Genomic DNA, 19,253 nt, shown 5'->3' with positions numbered 1-19,253 from the left:
TTTATTATTGGGCCAAACATGGATTTCTATGTGTGTTCTTGTACTTATATCTTTGTTAGGGCCAATTTGCATTTCAATCCTTGAGATTAAGGACGTTTTTTGGAAATTAAAGTGGACATTTTGGCCAGTCCTCACTTCCTCAAAGGGCTATTTGATGGTTAACATGTGGCTAAGGTTTGGTTAAGTTAAGGTTTAAAGGGTGAGTACATTGTTCAAGAATGTACTCACAAGTGTAGAAGTAGTTTGTGTGAGAGAGACAGAGTGGTCCCAGTTTTTTTGCAAATTTGTGAGTGTGTGTATGTGGGATGACAGGAAGAGGAGGGGGAAAGCATCACCACAGACACAAATAAACCAACTAGAAAAAACGCTCTCGGTAGCAGACGACGTCATAGAATAAACACCAGACTTCAGAGGAAAAAATACTATTTCGTAGTAAATGATCCGGATCTTCCCATCCCTCCACCAAGTTCGGTGCACATTTCACTGAAACAGCAATTAAAAAGTAATTCAAGCTGTTTCCTAGCTGCTCGTAAAATGTTTGCGGTAATCAACAGCTCTGTCCTGTGCTGGAGGAAATTAGTTCACAGTGTACCAGACACCAGAAAGTGTGGTCCGCTCTCAGTGACACAGACTGCGTCTGGCTCTAGCACTTTTACTTTACAGGCAGGATGTCATCAAAGGAACCTCACAGGGTTAAATTCACATCGCATCTGAAAAACTGTAAAAAATATTTAAGTTGCTGATGGTGGCAACTGCATAATGTTAAATTAGTAAATCATGTGCACACTGGACAAATGGATTCTACAGTTGCATCTAAACTAATAGATGAGAGTCATCTGAGAAGCCTCTGTGGTCATTTCGATTAGTGAAATCATTCTTAAAATATTAAAATCTGAGTCAATTTAAGTCAAATTAGTTCTGCAGTACAAATATCTAAATCTAGACCATGAAGCCAGGTTCAGTTCTTTGGCATCTTGATCAGTAAAATAGAGCATGTACTTGTATCTTTCCTTGACAAAAGATGAATTCTCTGTATAACTGATCTAAGTTTGCCTTCAACAGAATTCCTTCTCGATGCTCGTTAGCTCTCAGCTATGATGATCTCTTAAAGTGCTACACCGAGGTCACCAGTAACTCTGTTTCTCTTCACAGTTTCAGATACAGACATATGGCCTCTGATAAACACACATAGATCAAATGAACTTAAGGCTTTCACGCTGGCACTCCCTCTCTCTCTCTCTCCTCTTATCTCTCTCTACAAATACACATTTCCTGTTGCTAACCACGCTCCCTTGCTCAATAATTTCGTTTCCTACTTCAGGCCTTTTTGATTTTTTTTAATGGTCATTATTTAATTCAACATATTGTTGTCTTTTAATTTATTTCTCTCTTTTTTTTGGATGAGATGTTGACGTATAGTTATCTACACTTTTTTTTTTATCACTGTATCTTTAGTTGTACTTCTCAATACATCACTGACTCAGCCTGTTCTGCCCTGTCGTATACTACTGTGTGATGGGACATGGTGTGTGTAAATTACAGCAATTTGTTGATTTGTATAAAAGAAAATCCTGAGTATTTCGCTAAAATGAAGACCAGGATTAGAAAAGGATTCACTCTCTGGGCAAGGCAGGACACCTGTGTTAGTTGAGTTTACATATATTACACACGTTAATGTGCATGTAACAATATACATTAATACATAAGATAAACTTTATTGACTCCACTCGTGGAAATTGAATTCTCACACCAGCAGATGAGCAAGAACAGATACAGACAAGTAAAAAATTAGAGCACTATAAACATGAGCGTTATGAGTACACACAATTAAGGATGGGAAAAGGGGTACTAAATACTATATACAGCAACATAACTAGTAACTAAAAATGTATTGAGACAGAAATAGTCACAAATAAGTCAGGAGACAGGAAAGTTCTAAAATGAAATTGAATAAAAAAACACAAAAACTTTCATAAAGTTGTGTTTAATCCAATTATACAAACCAGCTGACAAGCAGAAAACTAGTGGCAGATAGTATTATGCTGGCATAAGAGTACTGTTTTTTTTTCACTGGGTGAGTGATGAAACTGCAATGTATAGTCAGCTGTGTACACTGTACTGAATGGGAACTTGTAGGTGAGAGGGTACGTACACAGTGCAGAGGGGGAGGGCGCAGTAATCCGGTCCTGTCTCCAGGTGGATCAGGACAGTACAGGTGTTTTGTGCTCTCTTCATCTGAAAAGTCTCTTGTCAGTTGTAAACAGATCTCTTTACCTTGCTCAACTAGTTCCCCAGTAAGATGATGACTTGTTTTGTTTGTACTTCGCTTAAAAACAGTTTATTGGCAGGAGTTCCATGTACCGTGCCCAGTAAGTCTCCGATATATCCACAGAGGGGCACTGTTCCAGTTCGTTTTCCCCAAACTGATCATAGCAGAGAGTAAGTCACTCAGAAGAAAACAAATGTCATTTGATTGTTTATGCTTCGTGAACAGGAGAAGCAGTTGAGAAAATCGACGGGTGGATGTTTTGTGAACACATTTCATAGTTCACTGACTTTGGAGATTTTTTTTTTCCCTGCTATTCATAGATAATGAGAGTTTGAGAGCATCGGGTATGTACCTGTCATCATTTTATTTTGCCCAGAGCCCCAGAAACCAAGCACTGTTCCTGTTTTGTAATAATATACTGCCCTAAGTATGTTTAAGTTAGTGATCATTTGATTGAAATGTACATTTTTTTAGGAATATGTGCCATATAAACACAATGTGAGCTGAAATAGCAATGGGTTTCGGACTTGATTTTCAGACAGGGAACCCTCTTCAGCATAGGGCCTCAAAATAAGATAAACATGCAGGGCCTGTCACTGTCTTGGCACTTATCATTACAGTTTATATTCTGCTGTGGAGGAACAAATTCCTTAAGAAATTTTCGGTCAGTCAAATGATTAAAAACTAATTGCCACACAGTGACCCCAGGGCCGTTGAGTCTAGGGCCTCGGGGCAGTTTCCCACTTTGTCCAGTTGGGACTCTAGGCCTGCACAACATAAACTGTGGGTTAAGTTGCAGTGACCTCCCTCTTGTCCTCGGTGATGCAGAATTTGAAGCTTAGTGTACTGTACCGAACAGAACAGAAAATCAATATCACAATTCAACTAATTACACTGAATCAATGGGGTGATTCATTATTGGAGTTGTATGTGTGTGTGTTTTTTAGATAAGTGACATTTCACAAGGTTTCATTTGCCTTTAATGAAAAGCCCTTCACCCTTGGGAGCTTTCTAAGTGACACGGCGTAATGTAGTCAGTGCTGTGCAGCTTTAAAGTGACTGCTTGGAGAGTGATTTTTCTCTCTTTAATCAGGGCCTTATTTAACCAGGAAAAAATACACTCTTCTACACAAACTTACTGATAAATTCACATTTTCAGATGTGTTTCTTAAAGTGTAGAAAGAGACCCTCATTTCATTTCTTAGCTGGGTAATCACAGTCTAGGGAGCTGAACCAGAAAGTAGCGGACACTTGGCATTTTTACTTTTCAAACCTTTGACTGAAGAGGATAACATGTCACCAGGTTCCAGTCCCTAAAGCAGCACATCTTCTGGCCTAATTGGGCTGGATGGCCCAGCCAGATATCGAGGTGGCATTTCGCCGGAGAATTCCCTCAGCTCCCCGATGATGAGCCCAGTGTGCCTTCGTTTATCAATGTCTGCCTGCTTTTGCTGAGTAGTTTGTTTTTGCCCTTCGCACAATATATCACGTGTCACATCTAATGGGACGCAATATGGAGTACACAGGGCCCCAGTTGATCCCTCGGGTTCATCTTTGTTTCCATTTCCACCATTGCCATAGATAGCTCCTTTGATAGCTGCAGCCCTCCACCTCCACCATGCTTGAGAGCTCTCTTTGTCCCGGCATGAACACAAATAGAGGCTTTTTGCAATAAACTACATAGAAGTCCCATTAAAACACTTGTGGTAGGATTAAATTTGGATATAAAAATTGACCCGTGAAATTTAGTTCAAACTCAAAACTTGCACTTTATTGTTGAAAATATTTTCAAGATTTGGACTATACCAATCGTTCCCAACCTGTTTGGCCCATAACCACTTAAGTGAATCAATCTCTAATTGTGACTCCTCACCAAAGCCTTAGTGTGGACACGAGTTGTGAGCAGTTCAGTTGAAATGTGATTTCTTTTTTTTCTTTTCTCTGATTATATGATTGGAATGATTTTTACAGCTAAAACAGGTAAAAGCAAGTATTATACAAGACAAAAATAAAAATAAAACAGTCAGAAAGCAGAAACATACTTTTGTGAAGCAAAAAGGACTTTTTTCTTTCATCATCTTGTGTCAACGGTCATACAAACCTACATTCTATAATGATTATTTATGTTACCGATTGATTATTTTCTCAATAAGTAAAGTTTGATCTATAAAATGTTAGAATATGGTGATAAATGCCCATCCCAATTTCCTAAAGGTCAAGGTGACATCTCCATTGTCTAGTTCTGTCCAATCAACAGCCCAAAGCCAGTTGATATTCAACTGATAGATATAAAACTGAGAAAAGCAGTAAATCCTCACGTTGAACAAGTTGGAATCACAGAACATGTCTTATTTGCACTGAAAGATTAGTTATACAGGGGGATTTTATGGTTATCAACTAATGGTTTGGTAAACTTTTTGTATCAGTGACATGGTTTGACTGCAGTAAAACATGAGTAAAAGCACTCTGAGTAAAGGATTGTTGCGCGTGTTTTATTTATTGGTTATTGAAGCTGTCTTGAGCCCAGAGATTTCTCTGATTAGTTGAATTAGCCTGCTGTTCTGTAGTCGACAATCGTATTTGACACCCCAATAATTCTAATAAATTCAGTTTGTTACTGGATTTTTTTTTGTTTGTTTTTTTAAACTTAATTATACATGTAGTCTATATAATCAGAAGCCTTTAATTCAACTTTGGACCAAATGTTTTTTCATTTTCAAATCTTCCTCGTAATTCAATGAAAAGATCCATAGTTGGCTCGCTGAGATCCCGGAAGCTCCTGCAGGTGACAAGCAGCACAATAGTATCAAGCGAGATTTAATTAAGAAAGAGAGTTTCCTGTTGTACCTTTCAAAGTAAAACCTATATTCGTCTTTCATATCTTTCACTGCTATTCATACAAAACTCCCTTGCGTTTTTTCTGCGATAATTTTCGCTAGATATATAAATATACATATATAACTCTGAGCATTAATACCGTTAATGTTGTGCCAATCTCGCGCCTTTTTTTTTTTTACATCAATGACCAAAAATAATCCATTTATGTGATTTATTTTGAAGCTTAACCTCACATATATTCCGATCTTCTTCCATGTATTTTGGCTAACTAGACCCAGCTGTGTGGGACAAATGAAGTTCATTTCCCACAGCTGATGATGGCGGATGTTGTTGAAAAAGACACCATGAAGAATTACCACATAGCGTCAGAGAAAATTAACCCAGAGGCCAGTCGCTACCCTTACTGTGTTGTCTGGACACCTATCCCCGTGTTATCGTGAGTTATCGCCGCCGGTGTGCGAGTCGGCTTTTGACCAAAACCTCGGGACATGGGACGAAGTGACAGCTTCACTAGCTTAGCTAGCTAGCAGATGCACGATATCATCCTGTTGCTGATTTCTTTTCAAAGATATGTTATATTAATGTTTCCTTGCTCTCAATAAGAGTGAGAGTCGCGAATATGGGTTAAGAATGTTTTCGATTTTGATTTTTTTTTTTTAGTTTAAATTGAAATAAAAATGTATTTCGGTGCATATATATATATATATATATAAATATATAACTAGACAAAAAATAAGAAGCTAGTTAACACCAAGAGAACAAAAATGGCAAACAAAACAACTAAACAACACAGACTTCAGAGTTGTGAGCTTTTATGCTTGAAGGCAGCCTTAAAGAGCAAGTTATTACGGTGTTACAAACTTAGTGTTCTTACCATAGTAATGTTAAAATACTTTCTGTCAATGATACCCTTTATATCTGTCAGTTCAGGTGTTTCAAAGGATTTTTAACTTAAGTTCCAAAATCATTGTGAAATTAGTCTAGAACAGTGGTTTTTTTTTTTTTTTTTTTTTTTTTGAAGTTTGTGTGTTGGTGGAAAAGACCATATGACCACAGCTTTTGAAATCATTGCGTCTGCTTTCTAAGACCTATGATCTTCCATTGACACAGTGCTGTCAGTTGTGTAACTCGGTACCAATTCAGCAACACTGAGAAAGCATTTCCAAAATGCCCCTGTTACATGACCTGATCAAATGGGAGGTCTGTATACTAGACAAGTGTCTATTGTGTTGTCCTGGAGATGAGACAGGTTGGCTTGAGACTGGAGGGTTACCAGTTTGAATTTCTAAACCACAATAGAAGATGTTTTGGGAAAAGTGAATTAAGTGTTACTCCCTCCTTTCGAGAAAACATCTATGTTACATGTGCATGTGAATTCTACCTCCAACTGCAATGAGGTTGATGAGTTTTGTATATTTAACACTTAGGCATCTTACTCTGATCTGTCTTACATGGACTTAGCCAAAGATGACGGTGTGACGGCTAATATTTTTAGGTGTGTGTTTCTCTTCCTGTGGTTTGCAAAGAAATGCTTGTTCTAAGTTGCAATGTTAACTCTGCATGTTTTTTTTGTATTCATTCAGATGGCTGCTTCCATTCATTGGTCACATGGGAATCTGCACTTCCACTGGAGTCATCCGGGACTTTGCTGGACCTTACTTTGTCTCAGTGAGTAATGACTGTGGTGCTGTATGATTTACATAAGTTGATTCTGAGAAAATATTGTTGCCTGTATGTGAAATTGAGCACAATAGAGTGGCTGTACTCTGGCACAATGGAAGTGAAGCAAGACAGTGGGTGTGAGCGTAAAGTGTTGTTTTGAGTGTCAAACACAGAAAAGTTTGTGACTTGCTCCTTTGTAGAGGATGGCAGTTATAGTCACTTACAGTTGTCACAACCTGGCTCAGAAGTATGCGACAAAAGAGGGGGACCACACATAGTCTCAGAGTGTGTGGTGAGGAGTGTGTGTATGAGTGTGAAATACAAAGTGTAAACAAATGACAATACCAGTCGGCAATGGGGGCTTGTCCGTTCGTCTTTGTCTGGCAAGTTTACTAATGCTGAGCAGAAGCTTGTTAGTATTCTGCTGTTAGGTTGGAACTAGTACTTTGTGTGTCACCTCTGTCTTATGCTAATATGCACCAGTAAAGGTTTGGATCTTGCCTTTAGAAGAGAAAGTAAGTGGGGCATCAGTGATCTTCAGGATATGCACAAGAGGGACACAACAGATATCCTCTCTCCTGGGTCAGCTGTAAGTCTTAGAGGGACCACAAGGATGCATAAATGTTACTTTTCCATCTTGTTCTTCATCTTGGGGCACCAATGTAGCCTCTCCACCACTTTTCGTCATGCACTTGTGGGTGATTCCCACTCAAAGCCACATAGAAACTAGGTCCACCTGACACACTGCTGACCTGCAGATGGTTTGGCATGACTGAAACAAGTGAGTGGGTCCCTCATATGCATAGCTGGAAGATCACGGATGCCCCACTTACACCGACTGGCAGGCAGTATGCACCTCCACCGGATCTGGAAAGGAACATTATTGCATTATTCAAACTCCTAACGTAGACACTATTTCTTCAAAGCTTTTAATTTCCTGACATTGCTTGGGTTAAACTGTAGAACTGTTTTTTGCAGAATGTTGTTTTTTTTTTTTTTTATTAAACATGGTGTATTTGATACCTTAATATATATAGTTTGGTTCAAGGTACGGACTTCATATTTTGTGCATTTACACATTAAAACATGCTCTTTCCAGTGGTGTAATTGTTTTTAGGGTAGACCTTGTCATACATAGGTAATATGCACCTGAAATGTAGATGTGAAATCAATTTTTTCATTTTTAATGCCTCATAAGCTAGAGCTTTAGTACTGTCTTGTGTTGGGCTAGAGGCAGTTTTGGAAATTCAGGTCCTTGGTGACAGTGTTGATGGTTTGGGATGCACATGTTAGAATTGGAGCTTTCCCTGGTAGGATGAAGGAACGTTTCTCCTTTGGGATCGTTCGTATAATGTTGGTAGTGTTGTAGTGATAACAGTTAGGGCAGTTGTCTCGGGAGCGCATCGCTTGACTTGAGGGGGTCGTTGTTTGTTCAGTTGCCTCCCTCACTGGTGGTTTTTAGTGCATAAACACCCATGGTAAGTAGCTGCATGAAGACCAGGGTTGAGATTAATAAAATTTTTTGGGTAGGTAGTTGGCAAGAGGGCTCTAAATTGTTTTGCACCTCAGGATCAATACTGTTTGGTTATGGCTATTGTTGTTAGTTCTGTTCAGTCTACAACAGAGGATTTTTTGAATAATTGTGCAAAAGAACAACTATTGAAGCTTGTTGAGCTTTATAACGTTGATGTTAGAGAAAAAACTATTAAGGGAAGAAATTAAAGGATCGTTGAGGGCTGCTTTAATGAAAAATTTCCAATGGTGACTCTGTTTTACAGAAAAACACGTGTTTCTCAATGTCAAAAGAAATTTCTCAAGCCACTCCTGCTGCATACATCACTTCTTTGATCTCCATTTGTATTTTCATTATGTTTCAAACCCTCACATTTTTTACACTCAGTTTTGGTTCTTTGTCTCTTGCAATCAACGTAACCAAATATAGTTGCAACATCCATCTCATAAACACTGGACATACACTTTACAGTATGTTTAGATGGGGGCTCAGTAACTTTGCATTGAAATTTGATCCAGGAAGTGCAATTTGAGAAATAGATCACTGAGACTGAAAGCCTCACAGACACCACAACACTGCACAGCGGTCTGTGAGGAAGGACTTTCCAACTCTGGACCGTTATCATGGCAGCAATTGTTCCATCTTTTGTTATGACGATCACAAGATAAATGGCAAAAATACAGCATCCACGTTATAAAGTAATCTACCAGGAAGGTGTGCAAGCATGCATTCCATTGGCCAGTACAGGGCCTTGCTGGATGATGATGTGCTGTGTTGTGGCAATCATTGTGCCATGTTAAACTTGGCTAAAACATATAAAATTCTCTTCATTATTTTGGATTTGACACATGACTAAGGATGTGAACAAAGATGCATAAACTTCTGGAGAAGCTTAACTCCTAAATACTTTACACTAATGTAGTCAAATTTGGTCACTTGTTTTCAAAAACTCTTCACTATGGGTAAACAAACGGCCTGTTCACTCAAATGGAGATACTTGGACTCATTTGACCAGTTCACACAAACAAAGTTGATGGGGAACAGGATGTGAGGCCCATTTCCTAAAATGTTACAGCTAAACCATCTAAACTACATATTCAAATTTCCGAAGAACCCCAAAATGTGTCAATGCACTTGAGACTGTTTATCACATATTGGGAAACGGCTTGTTTCTGAGTTAGAAAATCTAACTGAGAAACAGAGGCTGATCTAGGCTTACAATATAACTGCCAAATAATTTGCTGTACAAGTTTGGACCTAATAGTTGCCTGGCTGCACTGAGTAGTAAATTGAGTAGTACATAAATTTGTGTAGTAAAAAAAGAACATAAACTGAGTTCAGGTGAATTAGACATGAGTACACCAAGGATCCCTTGAATCAGCTGTTTTTAAATAATAGATAGAATAGCTATCAATAAACACTTTCTCTTTTTGCAGGAAGATAACATGGCTTTTGGAAGACCAACAAAGTGAGTAAATAAAAATCTTTGGGATGTTGTGATTGCACTGTTACACTGATTTTTTTTTTTTTTTTTTCCTTTTCCTCAGTGAATATATTGCTACAGAGAAATACTGAGAACCAGACCTGTTTCCTTACATCTGCCCTACACAACAGTACAGTTTGTTTTTCTTTTTGACTTTAGATACTGGATGCTTGATGTTAGCAAAGTCTACGCTAGTGGCTCCAATGCCTGGGACACAGCAGTACACGATGCTTCGGAGGAGTATAAGCACAGGATGGTAATAAGCAGTTTTGTGGACATGTCCTTTTATGTACTTTATAAACCAGAATAGACCAGTAATAATTTATACTTTTTTTTTTTTTTTCAAAAGCACAACCTCTGCTGTGACAACTGTCACTCACATGTTGCCATGGCTCTTAATCTGATGCGATATGAAAACAGTACCTCATGGAACATGGTCAACCTCTGCCTCCTCGCTCTGATCCATGGAAAGCATGTCAGGTAAGAAGGGGTAACGTGTCTGGTCGTGGGAAATATTATGTGCTGGAGTTTGACTGATAAATAGGGAAGAATACTACAACTACAGCAAAGGTGGCTGAGTGGTTGTTGAAGGTTGGATCAAGGTTTATCTACACCAGGGTTTTGAGTGTTTTTTTTCAGTTGTTTGTGTCCCGTGTGTCTGACAGAACAGATATGCTTTCATTTTCAACAATACAGCTATACACAGGCTGAGTAATGGCTCACATTTCACTGGCGTTAAACGTGGATAGCCACAAATTGAAGCATATGTTTAAGCTCCGTTTATTTTCTTCCATTTAACACATGTAAGTGCAGTGACTGTCAAAACGCTGGAATGAAGCTGTTGCTGCTGCTCTGCTAATGCTGCTGCTTCCACTAAGCAGCTTGTGTAGATATTGTCATAAAATAAAATCAGACTTCAACCAAACCTCAACCAAAACATAAAGAGGACTCACTTTGAATTGACTTATTTTATCATAAAGAAACAAAATCTCAGGCAAATCTGGATGCTGCACAGTCCAATATAACTTCCAGTCCAGTACTATGACTTACACATTTTTCATTGTTGTGGTTCAACTCCAACACATTGGATTTGAAATGAAGCAACAGATAACTATGAGAATAAAGTATGAAGATTCTGTTTGAGGATGTTCTCATCAATAGTGGATGAACAGTGTAGTACTTGTTGCCCAGTTTTTGGATAATACAAAACATACAAAGAGTCGACCAGTGAGTCTGTACAATGTCCTTGCCTGGCCAGAGCAGTCGCATGACCTCAGTCCAGCTAAGAAGGTGTTCCACATGCTGAAGCCCCTGAAACAAGCAGGAAGCAACGATTGCTACAATACAGGCCTGACAGAGCATCACCAGGAAATATCCAAAATGTCCGTTGATGACTAGGTGTTGTAGACTTCAGACTTTATTTGACTTTGATATTAGCTGTTTACAGGGATCTTGTTGTGAAATGACTAACAAACACCACTAGGAAGGATTTTCATTGAGACCATTGTCATCTTCAGTCCAAAAATATCTACAATCTACAGCTGCTCTGTGCAGTGCGATGATAAGAAATGGGACTGAAGCTTGTGAATGAAGTTTCTCACTGGGATCCAAGGGGCTCGGGCATGATTCACTGGTATGTCTTGAACACTTTGTGTCCCAGGATACGAGAGAGAGCGAGCTCTGATTCTTGAAGTATTAGGACTGTATACAGAACTTTCCTGCAGAAGGCCTTTAACAGTTGCAGGAATGGACTACACATCCCAGAGAGTGTGGAGGTTGTTGAAAAAGTATAGAGCTGATGTATCAGATAACAGGCAGCATTCACAATTCACCATCATGGGTCCACATGGAATAAAAAGCATGCAGACGCCGTTAAATGGTGCTGTAAATGGCAGCTATGAAATCAACAGGTTTAGTAAGAGTTCAGACAGGAGTTTTTTTGCTTTCCCTCTAGTGTCGCAGCACCCTCCATTCATACCAGCTTCTCGGCAGGGATGTATGGGTTTTTAATGTGAAAATGTGCACATCAGTACATGCCATACTGAAATGATTGTTGTCATGGTTACAGCAATCTTAAGGTTATTGATGACTTGTACACTATCGGGACGGTGGGGTAGGAGTTATCCAAAAATTAGATTAGCCCACTGTTTCTGTTTTTGCCCGTGTCGCCACCTCTGCACTCGTCCTCATGTTTCCTCACCTGCATTTTTCTCTCTCTCTCCTCATCCATGTTGGTGTTCCTCGTCTGATCCAGCTGTGCAGGCTTTCTGAAGACCTGGCTGCCTTTCCTGATGCTGATGGGCATCATCCTTACAGTGGCCCTGGCCCTCAACCTCCGGTGACCTGGGAGACAGGTTAAGGAGACACAGTTGAACCCCTGCAGGTCGGATGTTCAGTTGACCTTTTAAACAACGAGGGGGGCAACACACGGTGTCAAGTGAAAGTAACCGAGGAGATAAAGACTACTCACCTCCGAGAGAATGTTGAACAGGAATGTCCAACACATGTACACCAACACATGCTCGCTGTGAGGGAAGCAGACAACCTGTCACTGGCTTTACTCCAGCGGTGAAGCTGGAATGCGATGGAAATTCATTTATACTCAGTTATTTTGAGAGAAGGGACTGAACTCCCCCACCACCACAACTACCAGGACCACACAAACACACTTGATGGATTATGTTTATTGAAAGCCTAACAGCAGGTTTAAGCCATCGCCACCTGCAAAGTGTAGAAGATGTGTAGCTGTATTCATAGTTGAAGAGTCCATTGTTGAATCCTCTGGAGGAAACGCATCCATGCCTTGCTTTCACATTTTGATGATCTTACTTTGTAATGGATTGGGAGTGTAATCCCATGAGTCAGTGCTTCCAGAATGCCATTTTTATAGCCAATCAGGGAGCACAAACATTCTACATCAATTAGATGCCTTTCTAGGGAATTTATTGCATTTCATGCTTGATCTAATGTAGCTCTTCTACAGTATTGCAAATTATATATATGCCAGAGCAGTTTGTATTTTTGTGCATTTTCTTACTTGTACGCAGACTAACTCCATAGGATATCAGAAAGTCTGCATCTTCTAAAAAGAAATATTTTCTCAGAGATATCTTATACATGCATTACATGTATCGCCTCATGATACTACTTCAGTAGGTTTACGATAAATGTTTTCATACCTTTAACTACAGATCATCAGTGCAATGATTGTAGCAACCTCAATGAATGTGGCTGTGGAAAATACCTAGAGAAACCAACAGAATAGTGAAGCTCCGTTTAGTTTTCTATGCCTGTGCCAAATGTAGAAAAAATGGCAGACCAACTCAAACTGTGTCCTTTTTAATATGTAACATTAACTTTGGAGTCACTGATGTCTCCAAAGTTATTGAATGAAAAAGCGCATTGATGTCATAGTTATGAAACCTTGTGTAATCTTTATGTTCAGCCTGAGAGATGTTCTGTTGTTTTTTTTTCATCACTAATTTTGACTTTATGGGAAGAATCAAGTGCCAGTGCCTAAGATCCCTTAAATATCATATTTTCATTTGTTTTTGATGCATTTAAAAAAAATCCTTAATTCCACATTGATGGTTGGCGCTCGAAATCCGTTGCCATGGCTCTCGTGAGTAAATTCAAATCCCCTCATTGTTTGCAATCAAACAGAAAAAAGTGTTGAGCCCTCTCTTTGTCCACGGTGCTGCCAGAAGCAGCAGGTAGCCAGGATCCTCAGGTTTTTCACGCTCACCAACCCCTGCTGAATATTCTCATTTTCCCCAGCGCCTGACCAGCGTCGCTCCTGCTGTTTTCCAACTCTGCAGATCAGATTCGAAGGTCATTGTGAAATGTCAGCGCTGTTTCACAAAGCTTTGATATATACTGGCCAACATCCTGCAATAATCCGAGGTGGATGTCATTTTAAATGTGAGCTTCTCATTTAGAATCCGTTTTATTTTCTGTAGTAAGGGTTCAATGCTAGGTAGGGCTAACACTGTGCCAGTTTTCTAGACTACGCTCTTCTCAGTGAGTTTCTGTTGAATGCGGATATTCTTTGGCCTCTTATGTGTATTTCACCCATGTTGCCTGTAAATGTTTGAACCCACATTATACTGTACACCAGGTGCTCTTTATATACTTTGCTCTCTCTACACATTTATCTTTTGAATAATATACTGTGTAATTTTTGTTCTCTTTACTCTACTTCTGCATATCATCTCTGCTTTGCAGTGAAGCAGATTCGTGCCTGAATGTGTCTGTCTGTGTGTCTGGGTCTGGGCCTGGGTCTGGGCGTCTGGGTCTGTGTGTGCGCGCGCACGTGCGTGTCTCTTAGTCATGCTCAAGATTGGAGAGAGCATGTGATTGCATGCCAGCATGTGTGTATTGCATGCATGCAAGAATACGAGCGTTTGTGGAAGCGGTTCATGGGTGACTCATACTGTGGCCTCTTGATGAATAATCAGCTGCATTTCATTGTAGCCAACTGCCTAGTTATTGATTTCTATATTTATCACTCCACATTTTTTTTTCTCTTAATCTGTTTTAATTGTTATGTGATTGCTGGTAAACCTTATCAAGAATAAATAATAAATTAGACTGTAAAAGGCCTATGTAAGTTGATGCTGATTCGATCCAATAGCCTGTATTGTATGTAGCTCCAGATTCTGTACATGAGAGCTGGAGAGTCATTTTCTCAACGCATTAAAACAAGGAAACAAAGAAAGACATGGAGAAGCTGGCCTGTATTTGAGAAGTGGAAAATTGTCTATATAAAAACACATTGTTTAGGGAATATTTTAAACCTTTTTTTGCTGTGACATCTCATGTCTTTTTTTTGTCACTAGTAACTACTGTTAAGACAGAACTACCTTTTCATTGTAAATATGTCTCTTTGCTCTAAAGTCTCAAATATATTTTAAATTATTGGAAAATTAAAAAATTGGACTCTTAGCCTCACATTCATAGTATTGTTACTACGAGCAGCATATGTTTAAAAAAAAATCTGGAAATATGCTCATTATACCTAAACTAAAGTGACATTTTACATCTCTGTCCAAACTTAGTGAATGTGACTGGTGAAAATACCTATAGAAACAAACAGAAAAGTGAAAATCCCTTTGGTTCTCTGTAATTGAGCTAAATGTCAGAAAATTGGAGCCAAACTTGAATATGTCACTTGTTCTTAAGTGAAACAGCTCATTCATTACATCTAGAGCTATGGGAGGTAATGAATGAATAGCCCTTTGAGATCAGCCCATGAAACTCCCAACATTGTCATTTTACTGCTTCTCACGTATAAATATATAAGTATATTTTAGGAAGAGAGATAGAAATTGTGCAGATAAATAGTAGACCAGTCCTTTATAGGAGTGCATGTGCAAAAATGCAATATTCAGTGGGGATCGTTTGAACGGGTTTATGTGGCCTGCTTCGGTGCCTTGTTGTATCCAAGAGCCAGGTCCAGGAATGTGAAGACCTGTGGTCCCAGCGATTCAGGCCGTTGACAAAAGGCAGTTGGGATGCTATTATTCCTGCCACTATCCATATATACTTGTACCAGTCTGTAATTTCCAAACCCTCTTTTGTTCCTCAAATCCCCAAAATATCTTTTATGCTGCAGATCAAATAGGCCACTGGGAATTCTAAGATTGCTCCAAGTGACTGTGTGAACTCTGAATGTGTTTATGACTTACAGCTATAATACCAATAAAGATGTCTTATTATTGTATACACTTGTGCGTGGGGTTTTTTTTTTTTTAAACTTACATTTCCATCATTGAATTGTGACAACTGTTTCATCGAGGCTGTCAGCGGGAGGGATGATGTTAGGATTTTCAGGCTCTTTGAGCCACGAAAGGAAAAGTCCCCTCCTCCTCCGCGAGTTTCTATAAACATACTCAGAAGTGATTCCTGTAATAACAACCCTCAGCTGTCAGAATAAACACTGAGGAAGGGAAGCTGTCACAGCTTTGATACTCGACAACCAAATGGCCATGAGCCCCGCTCAGTGGCCATTATCCTGAAGAGCATCACGGTATTCAAGAAGAGGAGGATCAAAAGGCTACGCCGTCTGGCCCCCCAAGCACCCCTCCCCCACCCCTCGCCACGCCACCTGGGTAGTTGATTGACCGGAGACATCAGATTCACCAACGCTAGTGGCCATTGCCTTTGAGAACAGTCAGCACAGAAACCTCTATAAACCCAATTTTTAGAAATAAAAGAGTAATGACCATTCGCCAAAACAACAAACGCTCCCACTTAGACTTTCTTTTTTGTGTGTTCACTTTTATTGTAGGACCCATAGAATTCTTCCAATAGTTTGTTCCTGACTTAAAGTCATTGAATCCAGATTCCCAGATCTAAACTTAGGCCTGCGGCGGGGGACCGTATAGGCATATGGAATGTATACAACAAATATTACATTTCATGAGGGGAATGAGAGCTGAAAGCCAAACCCTGCATCCCTCATGCCAGTAGTCTCTACACGAACCTTGGGAGGGAAGTGGGGGGGGAGTCCACTGCCGTGGACCCGGACAGTGTGCGGGCGGGAGACAAGCCCCTCCCCGCGGATCATTGCACTAGTCGATGGTCCTTTTAACTTCATTGTCGGGGAAGTAGCGACGCCCCGCTTTGCCACTGCAAAGGATCAAGCACCCCCTCTGATCGGCGCGACCCCTAGTTCTGTTCTCATGGAAATCAGACCCTGCCTCCCGGCCACACTCTCTGCGGAGATGCAAAGTTGAAGCGCATTCCCAGCCGGGACAACAGATGATAATGATGTCTCGGAGGAGCTGATCGATTCATTTGCCCCCTTTTTTTCTCCCCCCCGTGTGTTTCGCTCTCGCTTGCTATTACTCTTGGACCCCACACTAGCCTCTACCCTCCAACATGCCGGACCTGGCGCGGTGCATTGCTTTCTGCGCGCTCCTCTGCGCCTCTCACGCGTCGTGCCCTCCGGGCTGCGAGTGCTCGGAGGCGGCTCACACCGTGAAGTGCGTCTCCAAAGACCTGCGGAACATCCCGAATGGGATCCCCGGATACACCAGGAATCTGTTCGTGACTGGGAATCAGATCAGTCGAATCGGTCCGGAGTCTTTCAAAGGACTGGATAATGTGACCAACTTGTCTCTGAGTAATAACAGGTAAGACTCTCCGTATCAAACATATCATGGGGAATACGAGGCAAATCTGTCTTAACAGTTTATCTCAATGACAAGATAGTATTTTTCAGTCATCAGTCGATCCCCATTCCTCCTTAAATATAGCAGTGTAAAATATTTCACGATTTTGGTGATATGACACTTGAAATTGGGGCTTTGCCGGCTTTAAGGTGTATTAAAATGACAACCGTGTTCAGTTTTATTTCAGTTTTGATCCGGAGTAATATTTTAGGAAGTAGCACTAATAGAAGTCTTGAAAGATCAGGTTTGTTTTGCACTTTCTTGGTCTTTAAAGTGTAACTGATGTCTCTTGGATGTACTCCAATCCAGAATTTCCGAGGTAGAATATCACACGTTTGCCGGACTCCGCAGCCTTCGCTCTCTGGATTTGAGTAACAACCAGCTGGCAGTCATTCACCCTGAGGCCTTCACCGTCCTGAACCAGTCTCTGCAGGAGCTTAACCTGAGCGGCGCCCTCTACAACCACTCGTCGGTGATGGACCTGGCCACATCTTTCCGCTGGAGCGCCCTGGGGACCCTGCAGGGACTGGACCTTTCTGACAACAGCCTCATCTATTTACCCTCACGTATCTTCTCCCACCTGACCAGCCTGCGACGGCTACAGCTTTCCAACAACTCCCTGGTGGCCATCCACAACTCCACCTTCTCGGGTTTGGAGCACCTGGAGGAGCTCGACCTCACGCTCAACGCCCTCAAGACGCTGCCTGAGGAGGGCCTGCGAGAGCTGGACTCCCTGCCCAGAGCCGCTCTTGTGCTGGGGGAAAACCCGTTTACATGCACATGTGGAATTGAGCCTTTTGCCTTGTGGCTCAACAGATCACAGGGACGCATTCGAAACGCTGACGGCCTTGTGTGCGCCTTCCCAGCCAGCATGAGAAACACATCCATGCTTGCTGTGGGCACGTTGACTCTAGGATGCCACCAGAGGGATGCGGGGGCAGACCTTGCGTTGCAGACCTCTTATGTCTTCTTGGGTGTAGTACTGGGCTTCATAGGCCTCATCTTCCTATTTGTACTTTATCTCAACCGCAAGGGCATCAAGAAGCGGATCTACGACATGCGGGATGCCTGCAGGGAGGTGTGGGAAGGCTACCACTACCGCTTTGAGATTGACTCTGACCCAAGGTTATCACAGGTCTCCACGAGTGCTGACGTGTGAGGGGACAATCTACCCTGGTGTGTTTTCCTATGACTCTTTTCTAATGCATTTATCAGTAGAAAAATGTAAAAAATGTACAGATTTGTCTGTAAATATATAAATACAATAGTGTTAATAGTCTTTCAGCCTTGTTGAGTAAAGCATGCACTGCCCATCCTTCCTCCTTGCACAACTAATACTCTTCTTTGAAACAGAACTTCAGAATTTGGACTTTCTTTGTTCTAACGGACACAAATATTATGAATAGAGTTCATTGATAGACATTTCTCACATCCTTGCCTGCTCTTTATGTTCACACAGAAGCAGCAGTAAGTGCCTAAAGTCAGCCTCGTATTGTTCACCGATCGACTTGGTGATTAGAACTGAATTCACTTCCTACATGGCACTCTTTTCGTTCACTATTCTGTGTCAGATCTTGTCCTCATATTCAACCTGTAAAAAAAGCTACAAAACGCTGCAATAAAAATCCTGACACTGAAAAAACAAACCTCTGGGACTTTGAAGCACAATCACTCATTCATCTTTGAACCATTTCAAGCCCTTTGGTCCCTTCGTCCTTCAGCCCCAGGGTGCCAGGGAGGAATTAAGCCTCCAAAAGCTTTTCTAAAGCTCTCCGTAAAATCACCACTCTGCTTTTCTTTGGCTGTTGGATTGGAATGGGGGGGAGACAATTCAGCACAGGCCAGCGGAAATCTCCTAGCCCCCTCATTTTTTTTTTTTTCATGAAACTTTGCTTTGTTTTAACTCCTTGAGTTTTATTGTCAAAATGATGAGAACCAGTCCCGGGCTGAGGCTGCTGAAAGCAATCCCCCTCCCTCCGTAAAGACAACAGCCGCTCTGGAGGCTCTTTGAAGGACAAGCTCTCCACGTTTTTCTGTTTAGGGGATTTTTTTCCAATGATAAGATACAGATGATTCTGAAACACCAGCTACATTGTTTCATTCAGCAGTTTGCTCTGACGAGTCAAGTGGTGATCCTTATGAAATGGAGAAGAATATGTTCTTAATCTTTTCTTTTCTCTATCTTGTATGCCTTTACTGTTGGAGTCTTTTTAGTGGAAGTTGTTTTCTAAGATCAGTTCCATAAAATAACACTGAAATCCAGAGATGTATATAAAAAATGTATTTCTTAGTCAAATCATAAGCCTTACATGT

At 40.7% G+C, this 19,253-nt stretch overlaps 2 protein-coding genes across 3 annotated transcripts; both read left to right on the top strand.

Annotated features, from left to right (window-relative positions):
- Positions 1–5,396: 5,396 nt before the first annotated feature.
- Positions 5,397–15,461, top strand: tmem222b (transmembrane protein 222b). Of its 2 annotated transcripts, XM_040122068.1 has the most exons (7): positions 5,437–5,543; positions 6,535–6,602; positions 6,691–6,775; positions 9,719–9,750; positions 9,925–10,021; positions 10,115–10,245; positions 12,020–15,461. In XM_040122068.1, the coding sequence occupies exons 2-7, from the start codon at positions 6,559–6,561 to the stop codon at positions 12,105–12,107; spliced, it is 477 nt and encodes a 158-aa protein (XP_039978002.1). In that variant the 5' UTR covers positions 5,437–5,543; positions 6,535–6,558; the 3' UTR covers positions 12,108–15,461. The 2 variants fall into 2 exon arrangements, with proteins under 2 accessions (XP_039978001.1, XP_039978002.1); XM_040122067.1 differs by lacking the exon at positions 6,535–6,602 and having other exon boundaries at positions 5,397–5,543.
- Positions 15,462–16,414: 953 nt separating this feature from the next.
- On the top strand, positions 16,415–18,814 carry tpbga (trophoblast glycoprotein a). The gene is made up of 2 exons (XM_040121077.1): positions 16,415–16,901; positions 17,250–18,814. The coding sequence occupies exons 1-2, from the start codon at positions 16,648–16,650 to the stop codon at positions 18,097–18,099; spliced, it is 1,104 nt and encodes a 367-aa protein (XP_039977011.1). The 5' UTR covers positions 16,415–16,647; the 3' UTR covers positions 18,100–18,814.
- The last annotated feature ends 439 nt before the right edge of the window (positions 18,815–19,253 follow it).

Source organism: Xiphias gladius, chromosome 24 (genome assembly GCF_016859285.1).
Source record: "Xiphias gladius isolate SHS-SW01 ecotype Sanya breed wild chromosome 24, ASM1685928v1, whole genome shotgun sequence".
Taxonomy (NCBI): Eukaryota; Metazoa; Chordata; class Actinopteri; order Istiophoriformes; family Xiphiidae; genus Xiphias; species Xiphias gladius.
The sequence above is the reverse complement of the archived record's forward strand: the minus strand, read 5'-3'. Positions and strand labels throughout refer to the sequence as shown.